The sequence below is a fragment of the Hypanus sabinus genome, unplaced genomic scaffold (genome assembly GCF_030144855.1).
Source record: "Hypanus sabinus isolate sHypSab1 unplaced genomic scaffold, sHypSab1.hap1 scaffold_436, whole genome shotgun sequence".
NCBI classification, from domain to species: domain Eukaryota; kingdom Metazoa; phylum Chordata; class Chondrichthyes; order Myliobatiformes; family Dasyatidae; genus Hypanus; species Hypanus sabinus.
In genome coordinates this window covers 169,420-181,631 of record NW_026781311.1, presented here as the reverse complement: position 1 = coordinate 181,631, position 12,212 = coordinate 169,420, and the positions used below count along the sequence as shown (strand labels likewise).

The following is a 12,212-nucleotide window of genomic DNA, read 5'->3' as shown; positions in this document are numbered from 1 at the left end:
CTTTCATTCATAAAATTCAGAGCCAGATGATTGGAGCATTTCCGGGATTTCAGGAATTGTGTGATAACACAGCATTTCAGGTTTTGATAGGATAGCTGTCAACTTCCCCTTGGTTTTGTTGACGGCTGCGCCAAGGAGATGAAAGGAGTTTCCGATATCTGTTTTCTGTAGCCCAACCGAGAACATTGCCAATGGTCAGAATTTCTGACCATCAGCAAACAGCTCATTGTAGGTAAATTTGTGGTGTGTTTCAGAGTTTTAACACCCCAGTGAATGTCTAGGCTGTGGACAAATGGTGAACGTCATTTTCTCAAAAGACGTTTAAGGAGCTTCAATGCTGATATGCTGAAATGATTTTCTCTGAGGCAGAAAATGTTCTCATCCGTTTCAATCTTTTGTAAATGGAATATTCAATCTGCAATCTGTCAAGTACTAATACATCCTTTCTGTAGTATTGGTACCAGAACTGGTCCAACCAACAGTTTATTACCTTGTCACAAGAGATCTCTGTGCCTGCATTCTGCTCCGCAGCTAATGATGGCAAGCTTGCCAGATGTCCACTTGGCACATTGTCGCCTGCAATCCTGTGGCTGATCTGTGTGTGACCCTGTGGAAGGGACAGTGTGCGTAGCTTGGTAATGGTCAGTCCGTGACCAAGGGGACAGGACAGCGTGCGCCTCGAGGTAATGGTCAGTCTGTGACCCAGGCGACAGGACAGCGTTCGCCTCGAGGTAATGGTCAGTCTGTGACCCAGGCGACAGGACAGCGTTCGCCTCGAGGTAATGGTCAGTCTGTGACCCAGGCGACAGGACAGCGTTCGCCTCGAGGCAATGGTCAGTCTGTGACCCAGGGGACAGGAAAGCGTGCGCCTCGAGGTAATGATTAGTCTGTGACCCAGGGGACAGGACACTTTGACACAGCAGTCGGAGAGTATGTGATTTAGGGGATCTGGCAGTGTGTAATCCGGAGGCTGATCTGTGAGTGACGCTGGTGACTGAACAGTTTGTGATCTAGGGAGAATTTGCTTGTGGAAAATAATCCCAGTGATATTTCCCGGTATCAACTGACACCATTGCATTAAGACCCCGGGTTATCAGTGTGTTCAACTACTGCATAGCCAGTGATCAGTATTATTGTGTCCATCCTGTTCTGTATCTGGGAGTGGATGTGTTTGGTCACCGGCTTATTGCGATGGTCCCCTGGCAGGAAGTGTAGATCACATTCACCAGCACTGTCCCACTCCAAATCGGGTCAGCGAGAGTCCAGGCTCCATTGCTAGATGACTCTGTGTCTGTTCTCGCTAGAATTTCGAAAGATGAGGGAGGGGAGATATCATTGAACCCTTTCGAATGTTGAGTTGCCTAGACAGAGTAGATTTTGAAAGATGTTTCCAATAGTGGGGTAGTCTAGTGTAAGAGGGCTCAGCTTCAAGATAGAGGATCATCCATTTAAACAGAAACTTCTTTAGGCAGAAGGTGGCGAATTTGTGGAATTTGTTACCACAGGAAGCTGTAGAGACCGGGTCATTGAGAGTATTTAAGGCAAAGATCCGTAGGTTATTGATTGGAGAAGGTATCAAATGTTCCGGGAAGAAGGCCGAGAATTAGGGTTGAGGAGGGGAAAGAAAGGATCAGCCATGAATGAATGGCGGAGCAGATTCAATGAGCCAAATGGCTTGCTTCTATACCTATGCCTTATGATCTTATTGTAGCCACCCATTGTGAATCCTTATTTTGATGAGCATTAAATCACTCTAGTACAACTTGTAATTCGTTAATTATTTCAGGTGGAAAATTAAATCGGGTCCGGGAATTACTCAAGAGGTTTTCAGCAGGTAACTCACCGAGGGAAGATAATCGGCACCCCGGAAACAACGCACCAAAGCAGGGTCAGATTGAGGGCAATATCCTAGTTGAATGCAGTCCGGCTGCAGAGGAGGAGGAGCAAAGTCAGCCCAGAGACAGTGACGTCACAGACACTGATCAGGACCCTGGAACCAGCACAAGTGAGGCGACTGCATGTCAGCTCGGAAGCTCATTTAAAACTGAACTGCCAAGTCCCCAACAAGGAGTTGGTAAGTGAAATATGAGGGTGATGTGTTCACAGAATGCGTCAGGGAGGAGGGTAAAGGTGATTCCTTGTTGGAGGGTTGCACAGAGAGGGAAAATATGTGGGTTTGGTACATGGTGTAGTGGGGCACCCGTTACCCAACTACAGGAAATGTACTACCTGCTCTAATTATTTCCAGGATGTGTATTGGAGGAAATGCAGCTGTCCAGATAAGAAGTTCTAGGATAAGAAATAAGGGAAATGTATTCCTCAGGATGGAGAGAGCATCTCTCGGAAGTGCCTCTTATTGACAGTCCCAATATTTATTCCCATCCTATATTGGAAAAGGTGTGTCAGTGGGGTGGGCGTGGTTGCTTACTGGTAAAGTAATTTCAAGAGCATTGTTGGGTAGTTTTTGAGGCCACTCCTGCGGAAAGGAACATAAGTGTATACATGGCTGATGCCAGTGTGTTTCCCTATTGTACATCACTGGTCAAAGAACCCAACTACAGGTTAAATCACATTACCATCTGTCTGCTATGGGAATTCAACTGTCTATGAATCCAAAAGGCAATTCACCACACTTTCCAAGCATGTTAAGTTTCTGTATGAGCCTCCCATGTGGGACCTTGGCAAACACTCGGCTAAAACTCAAGTAGAAAATATCCATGTGTAACTTCATCCATCACATTTGTCACCACCTGGAAGAACATAATCAAGTTAACAGGGTCTCTCAAACATTCTCTCTTCTGATACTCCCATGGGGTAGAAGATATAAAAGGCTGAATGTAAGTACCGCCAGCCAAAAGGACAGATTTAATACTGCATTTATAAGACTATTGATTGGCCACCATCTCTGTTATTATTCGCTCTTCATAATAATGAAAATTTTATGTTTAAAGTTACAACGTTGTACATGTGATAATTAATAACCACTCACTTAGGCAACCTCAATATACTTACAGAATAGCAGAAAGAATGCCGTTGGGTATGAACGGATTTAAGGAACAACTGATGATAGATTACGCAATTCTTTTAAGGCCGGGGGAAAACAGAAATCTTCCAATGTTATATTGTCTATCAAAAACCATTTGATTCTGTCCCTCACTCATGGCTAATAGAACTTCCTAATATATACACCTGATATACAACATCTGAAGCATTGGCAGACAGTAACCGCCTTATTACCCCGGCCACTCCCTATTTGACACGTTGCCGTCCAGTAAAAGGTTCAGGATAATAAAAGCCAAGACAAATAGACTGAGGAACCGCTTCTACCCCAGAGCTGTGGCCTCCATTCCACCATTCCCACAGAGCATTGACTGAAACTGTGAGCACGCACAAGGAATCAAATACTTGCACTAACGGCACTTTATGCATTACTGTGATATTCTGGTGCGGCTGCAACTTATTTTCAGCGACTTATCTATTATATACTGTTTTTTATTCTATTACTGTCTTATTTTTACCTACTGCTTTTTTTGATTGCCTGAGAGGAAGCCTAACAGAGTTTCATTGTACCTATGTATAAGGACAATAAAGATCATTCAATTCAATTCAGTCCTCTTCTTGCATTGTCTCTCAGTTTTTGAGAACAGCTCGTCTAGGCAGATTTACAGCTGTGCAATATTATTTCCATTCATTGATCATTGACTTAACTGTACTTCAAGGGATATTCAGTAACTTGGAAATTATCCTGTATCAATATCCTGGCTTGTGCTTTTCAATAACCCTTTAACAGAGGGTTCTCTGTTCTTAGACTCCTCCACCATAGAAATTATCCTCTCCACATCCATTATATCGAGGCCTTTCAAAATTCGACTGGTTTCTATGAGGCCACCCTCATTCTCCTGAATTCCTGTGTAGAGGGCCAGAGCCGTCAGACGCTCCTCATATGCCCCTCATATGGAAACTCATTCCCATAGACTTTCTCATGATCTTCCTTTGAAACCTCTCCAATGTCAGCACACCATTATTTTCGATAAGGAATCCAAAACCTCACATCACTCAAGGTAGGGCCTCACCAGTGCTTTATAAAGCCTCAACATTACATACTTGCTTTTATAGACAATAGGTGCAGAAGTAGACCATTCGGCCCCTCGAGTCTGCACCGCCATTCTGAGATCATGGCTGATCATTCACTATCAATACCCAGTCCCTGCCTTGTCCCCATATCCCTTGATTCCCCTATCCATCAGATATCTATCCAGCTCCTTCTTGAAAGCATCCAGAGAATTGGCCTCCACCGTCTTCCGAGGCAGTGCATTCCACACCTCCACAACTCTCTGGGAGAAGAAGCTCTTCCTCAACTCTGTTTTAAATAACTGACCTCTTATTCTCAATCCATGCCCTCTGGTACTGGAGGGCATTATATTTATATTTTAGTCCACTCGAAATAAATGCCAGTATTGCATTTGCCTTTCTCACCACCAACTCAAACTGCAAATGAACGTTGAAGACATCCTGCACAAGCACTCCCAAGTCCCTTTGCAACTCAGGTTATTGAATTTTCATTCCATTCAGTAAAATGACAACCCTTTTATTCCTTCTAACAAAGTGAATGATCAGACGTTTCCCGACACTGTATTAAACATGCCATATCTTCGCCCATTCTCCCAATCAGTCCAAGTACTTCCGCGTTCCGAGGATAGCCTCTCTACTTCCTCAAAACTACCTTCCCCTCCTCATATCATCCGGAAATCTGGCCACTAAGCCTTCAATTCTGATATCCAAAGCATTGACGTATAATGGTCCCAACACAGATGTCTATGAAACACGACTAGTCACCAGTAGCCAACCAAAAAAGGAAACCCTTTTTCCCACTCTTTGCCTACCGCCAATCAGCCAATCCTTAATCCATGCGAGAACTTTTCCTGTAATGCCGTGGGCACTTAACATGTTCAGCAGCCTCTTGAGTGGCAACTTGTCAAAGGCCTTCTGAAAATCTAAGCACACAATATCCACGAATTCTCCTTTGTCTATCCTGTTTGTTATTTCTACAAAGAATTCCAACAGATTTGTCAGTCACAATTTTTCCTTGAGGAATCCATGCTGACCAAGGCGTATTTTTATCATGTGCCTCCAAACACCCGAAATCAACTACGCTTGGTACCCTTAAGGGTATTAAGTACCCTTAACAATCGCCATATATAACTTTGCAACCAGTGAGTTCAGACTAACAAGCCTATAATTTAATTTCTTCTGACTCAGTCCGTTATTGAAGAGTGTAGCGAAATTTGCAGTTAGCCGTTCCTCGCAAGCCTTGCCAGAATCAATGAATTCCTGAAAAAGCATTGCTGGCACTTCTACATAAGCAATAAAAAAAACGGTTAGCTGGAGAATGCAGGAATATCTTGAACAGTTTCTGCTGCTGTGGCTCAGAAGAGAACAGAGATGTAGTGATGATGGAAGATTCCTTAGTCGGAGGAACTGAGACGCGATTCTGTGGGCACGATAGAGGGTCCCATATGTTACATTGCCTCCCAGGTGCCAAGGATGACTCGATTCGGGTCCACGGTGTTTAAAAAGGAGGGGGGGAGTGAGCAGTACAGGTAGTAAAGGGTGAGGTGGTACTGGTAAGAGATCTGAGGGAGCTAGGTAGAAAACGGGACAACCAGGGTAGTAATTTCAGGATTACTGTCATGCCGCCCAGCATGGGGGTAAATATAGGATGACTTGGCAGATGAATGCATAGCTAAGGAACTGATGCGGGGGGAGGGTTCAGATTTATGGATAATTAGACGTTGTAGCCAGCACAGCTTAAATGCCATCTATAAATTTGCCAACAATAAAACCATTGTTGCCAGAATTTCAGATGGTGACGAGGGGTGAACGGGTGCAAGATACATCACCTAGTGATGGAGCTGCAACCTTCAAATAAAACCAAAGAACTTCAGAAAGGGTATGATGAGGGAACACACACGTCCTCAAAGACAGATCAGAAGTGGGGAGAGTGAGCAATTTCAAGTTCCTGGTGTCACTATGTCTGTGGGCCTAAACTGGACCCAAAATATCGATGCAGCTATTAAGAAGGCTATATTTAATCAGGAGTTTGAGGAGATTTTGTATGTCACCAAAATAAGTATTGTGCAAATTTCTAGACGTACAATGCAAGGCATTCTAACTGGCTGCATCTTTGGCACCCTAGCAGCATATATGTCCCCAACACTTTTGCGCAACACAGTAGTAATTTTATGTAACTGCAGCTGCAAAACAAAGAAAAGTGACATGTGTGAGTGATAATAAATCTGACTCTGATAAGGGTCTTTATTGTACTGAAAGTTGGAAGGGGGCAGAGCGAGGGGAATCATTGTTTGGAAACCAGTAGGGAAAGAACACCAGAGAGATATTCCTTAATGATCAATAAGCCAGTTATTTGGAATCAGATGACCTTGTCTCAGGGCTGGATGTGTCCATGCTCTCACTACACCCCACCCCAGGCACTCCTTTCCTGCTACCTGTCCCACTCCCCTCCCACCTCCTGTGCAATCTGTCCCACACTCCTCACACCATCTTTGCCACGGGCCTCATGCTCTTCATGTGGCGCATGCGCCTTAATCACCTTTTCCAACATAATTTTCTCCCCATCAGGTTTACCAAATTGCTCTACACTCAACCTTGCACAGTACTGTATTTTTATATTTCTATTCCCAGATTCCAAATCTACGATCTCAGATTTCATGACACAGTGCGAAGATTATCAGCTGCTCCACCTGACTATTTTCTACCGAGAGAGACTGAAACCTGCGATTGAAGCACGTGTAGAAGCACTCAGCTGGACGTTGAGACAGGAGGGACAATTCAGTGAACAGGAACACGAGGTGATTGGGAGTAACAGTTGGGATACCATTCATTTTAGTGAAAGGAGGGATGAGAGACTACGGTCAGGCTGGCTCATCCTCTTGCTTCTGTACACTGCAGTGATGATATTGATCACTGAACAATTTGTGACCAAAACCTTCGCACCAGGGTTAAAATCAGCGAAATAGAAAAATCCGAACTGCAGATTCAAACTTAATTCATCAGTCCAAATAGGCTGAGCTCAGCACAGTGGTCAGAGAAATGTGATTCAATGAATCAGCATTAGAAATGAAAACCTGATAAGAATACCCATCAAGGCCTTTGGTCACATTGGGATTAATCTCATTTCTCCTCATGGACAATGCAAATGTCCAGTTCTCTGCTGCCGTGTGTGACGGGACACCTGGCTACCACATCGATGTGGTCACATTACTCCCGAACACAGCCAGGTGCCTGGAATTTCGCCAATGTGTTGTGACCCTAGAATTAGAATCACACAACAGGAAAATGGGCCATATCACCCTAAATCTTTCCTATCAGTTGTTTCTCGAATTATCTTCGGCATTTCATAGTTTCAAACAACACTTACTACCAAAATATGTATACAGTATACAATCCTGAGATTCACTTTCTTACAGAAATCGAAGAAACATAATAGAACCCATTTAAAAAACTCACATAACAAAGGCCGCCAAACACCCAATGTTTGAAAAACGGAACAGATCGTCCGAACACTAAAAGTAAGTAATTAACACCGAGAATATTAACCGCAGAGACCACCAACGTGGAAAGTGAGTCCACGGCCACCGAGCCACATTCACTGCAGCAGCCGGTCCTTGAGTCCAGACCAGAGCCGCAGATGTGAGTAAACTTCACGAATCAGTGAACTAAACACCCTCACTCACAGCCGTGGCATTGGAACCTTTTGGATTCGGTCTAGCACTGATATCGACCAAACATTGGCTGATTACTCGCTTTCGGGCCCGTTCCCTGCCACTTTGATCTGGCCACAAGTTCTCATTACCAATGACAGTGGTGGAAGTGTACACTCAAGACGCCAGCTTGCCGAATTTCCCCACAACACCACACATACACCAGGTCGGTTCAAAAATAACAACTTGCAAATGAAAAATGTTTCAATAATTGGTAGAACAGAAAAGTGTTATTGAATGAGTATTTAGAGTTTTCTTTGCTGCCAATAAAGCTTCACTGTTTTTCACCAGCTCCATTTTTCCAGGACAGTATGAATGTATTCATGATATAGAATCTGATAACCAACTCCGGAAATTCACTTTAGATCAGGCCACATCAGCCCGGAGGATCCTTCAGGACAGTCAATATCATGAACAGGGATTTGTTGAGTTGTCCCAGAGACCAATCAAGACACAATCCAATATAATCGAACATAGTCAACTTTCCAAATGTGGTATCTGCCAACAGAGGTCATCAGCCCATGTGTTTGTGGGTAGGAAATGTTCTCACTGAGCTCACCCATGTCACTTCCATCACACTGAAAGAGACAGACCCAGACCAGAGAGCAGCGAGAGAGACAATGCATTGTGCAGGAACACTAGAGTTGTAACGAGCCATAATCCACTGGTTAATGGCCAATGCCTACCTCACATTGCCGTCATCAACAAAAACATGTAAGAGCTCTACAAGCATTATGAAGAAATGTGGCAAAAGTGATTACTTCACTCTGCAATAATAATACCGACTTGTAATTGTGTTCAGTTCGTGTTTCGGTTCCATTGCCTGAACCCATAGATTTTCAGAATGGACCAGGAGACAGACCAGTGATTGTCCCGGTGCTCTTGGGCAATGGGACGACTAGTTGAATGTCCCATCAATGAGCATATTTTCCTCATCGTTCTGTGTCTGTCCGTCCGATCTTCACTGTTGTTCTTCACAGGAAGTCAAGGAGCTTGCGGAGTGGGGAAACCGGACAGAGAGTTCCAAACTCTTCCTCAGTCTGGTGACGGAGAAAGGCGCCAAGGCCCAGAGAATGATGTGGGAATCCTTTGTGGAAGTGAGGAAGGAGTTACCAAAGTTGGAAAGGATACTGAAGGAAATCCAGGAATTTGGTACCATGAAATAACGCACTCTGACCTAAATCAGATTGAAACTTTCCAGATTTAACAATGCATGTTGGATTCAATTTCATGAAAGTTTTTCGATGTCAACAGGTCCTGATCCATATGAACATATGATTGTCAGCCGAGGCTTTTGTGAGCTATCTTCGCAACTCAAGGGTGAGTGATCAAATAAATGATTCAAACTGATTACTTGACAGAAATGATGTTGAACAGCGATTGTTCATAGATTACTGAAACTAGGAATCCAACTGTCAGTGTTTGTGGAAAGGGATGGTCTTGACTGGAAATCTCTATCAGTGAATTGGTATCTTGAGTTGGAACACTTCAGACCTTTTCTGATATTTTGTAAAATAACTCAGTTCAGTATTTTGACTGTTTGGCCATAAGTCACTCAGGTATCTACACCCAGCAAGGTCCTCCTGCCCATGAAAGCCCTAGATGTTGCTGGCAGTCGGCTGAGGTGTTGTGAATCCCAACAATGCTGGCTGGTAACACAGCAGCATATCCCAGATTGTCTGAGAGTGGGAGAATCAGGAAGTTCTTCCACGGTTAGGGTGACATTGTGGAGTTGCTGTTAGACTACTGCTTTCAACATCAGTGATCTCGGTTCAATTCCCGAGGCAGACTAAGGAGCTTGTACTGTCTCTCCGTGACCGTGCGGGTTTCTTCTGGATTTTCAGGTTTTTTCCCACATTCTGAAGATGGAGTCACAGAGAAGTACAACACAGAAACAGGCCCATCGGCTGATCTATTCCTTGCCGAACCACTTAAACTGCCTACTCCCACTAACCTCCATCCATGTACCTATCCAACCTTCTTAAATGTTGAAATTGAGGTTATATGCACTACTTTGGGCTGGCAATGTGTTTCACACTCTGAGTGAAGGTGTTTCCCCATGTATTCCCCTTAAACATTCACCGTGGATTCTAGTTGTAGACCCAGATATTGTCAGTGGAAAAAGCTTGCTTACATTTTCCTTATTTATATCCCCCATAATTTTGTATACCTCTATCAATTCTCCTCTTGATTTTCTGCGTTCCAAGGTTTACAGACCTAATCTATTCAAATTTGTGTTATAACTCAGGTCTTCCAGACCTGGCACCGTCTGTGCAATATGTTCACTGAACTCTTTGACAGGTATTTCCATCTTTTCTGCAGGTCACCAAAACTTCACACAATACTCCAAACTAGGCCTCACCAATGTCTTGCACAACTTCAACATAACATCCCACCTCCTGTACTCAATACTTTGGTTTATGAAGGCCAATACGCCATAAGTTTTCTTAATGACCCTGTCTACCCAAGACGCCACTTTCAATTAATTATGTACTAGTATTCCCAGATCTTTTTGCTCTATCACATTCCTTAGTGCCCCACCATTCACTGTGTAGACCGTGGTTGGCCCTATCAAAGTTCAACATCACGCAGTTGTCTGCTTTAATTTGTATCTGCTATGTTCAGTCATTTTTCCTAACGTTTCAGATCCCGCTGCGAGTCATGTTAGACTTCGTTGTTCTCCACTACACCCCAAATATTGATGTCATTGGAAATGTGCTGATCCAGTCAGCTACATTATAATCCAGATCTTTGATATAGATGACAAACAACAACAGACCCAACACCAATTCCTGCAGTACATGTCACCTGCCTCAACTCAGACAGGCAACTCTCTGGCTTATCCCTCAAAGCCAGTGTCAAGTCCAATTTAATACCTCATCTTGAATGCCGAGCAACTGAAACCTCTTCACCAAGCACCCATGCGGGTCCTTGCCGTATTAAAGTCCATCTGGACAGCATCTACTGCCTGGCCTTCATCATCAATTTTCCTGGTAAATTCCTCGAAGAACTCTATAAGTTTGGTTCGAGATGACCTATCACACACGAAGCCATGCTGACTATCCTTAATCAGTCCATATCCAGATGTAGAGGTCACTCTGTTAATTGGTCACATCGGTGTAATTGGGCGCATGAGCTGGAAGGGTCTGTCACTGTGCTGTATCCCTAGAACTAATGAAGCAGTTCCTTCAGCTCAAGTCCCACTCAGCACAATTTGCACGAATGTTAAGCTATACTTCATTTAATCCACATTATGACCATGGACTGAACAGACGTCTGGCAGGGTGTTGAAGCACTGTAAAACTGCAGACAGCCCTGGCTAGACTTAACACACTGTGAAGCACCATGCTGCTCCTAGACTGTCCCGGTACATGGTCGATTCCTGAATGCACCCCTGGAGGTTTCATAGAAACATAGAAAAATAGAAAATAGGTGCAGGAGTAGGCCATTCAGCCCTTCAAGCCTGCACTGCCATTCAGTACGTTCATGGAGGATCATCCAACTCCGAACACTGTACCTGCTTTCTCTTCATACCCCTTGATCCCTTTAGCCACAAGGGCCATATGTAACTCCCTCTTAAATATAGCAAATGAACTGGCCTCTCAACTGTTTTCTGAGGCAGAGAACTCCACAGATTCACCACTCTCTGTGTGAAGAGGTTTTTCCTCATCTCGGTCCTAAAAGGCTTCCCCTTTATCCTTAAACTGTGACCCTTCATTCTGGACTTCCCTCAACATCAGGAACAATCTTTCTGCATCGTGCCTGTCAAATCCCTTTAGAATTTTATACCTTTCAGTAAGATCCCCCCTCAATCTTCTAAATTCCAGCGAGTATAAGCCTAGTTGATCCAGTCTTTCTTCTTATGAAAGTCCTGCCATCCCAGGAATCAATCTAGTGAACCTTCTTTGTACTCCCTCTATGGTAAGAATCGCTTTCCTCAGAATAGGGGACCAAAACTGCTCACAATACTCTAGGTGTGGTCTCACAAAGGCCTTGTACAACTGCGGTAGAACCTCCCTGCTCCTGTACTCAAATCCTCTTGCTATGAATGCCAACATATGATTCGCCTTTTTCACCGCCTGCTGTACCTGCATGCCCAATTTCAATGACTGGTGTACAATGACACCCAGGTCTCATTGCACTCCCCCCACCCCCAACTTTTCCAAATCGGCCACCATTCAGATGATAATCTGTTTTCCTGTTCTTACCACCAAAGTGGATAACCTTGCGTTTATCCACATTAAATTGCTTCTGCCATGAATTTGCCCACTCACCTGACCTATCAAAGTCACCCTGCATCCTCTTAGCATTCTCCTCACAGCTAACACTGCCACCCAGTTTCGTGTCATCCGCAACCTTGGAGATGCTGCATTGAATTCCCTTGTCTAAATCATTAATATATATTGTAAACAACTGAGGTCCCAGCACTGA

At 44.0% G+C, this 12,212-nt stretch overlaps 1 protein-coding gene across 1 annotated transcript in view; it reads left to right on the top strand.

Annotated features, from left to right (window-relative positions):
• The window catches only part of LOC132388930 (NACHT, LRR and PYD domains-containing protein 3-like), a 60,453-nt gene that overhangs the window by 31,869 nt on the left and 16,372 nt on the right, over window positions 1–12,212 (top strand). Inside the window, exons 5-8 of the mRNA XM_059961337.1 lie at window positions 1,787–2,074; window positions 6,703–6,869; window positions 8,762–8,933; window positions 9,036–9,101. Coding sequence (XP_059817320.1) covers window positions 1,787–2,074; window positions 6,703–6,869; window positions 8,762–8,933; window positions 9,036–9,101 — 693 coding nt within the window. The remainder of the gene's footprint in view (window positions 1–1,786; window positions 2,075–6,702; window positions 6,870–8,761; window positions 8,934–9,035; window positions 9,102–12,212) is intronic.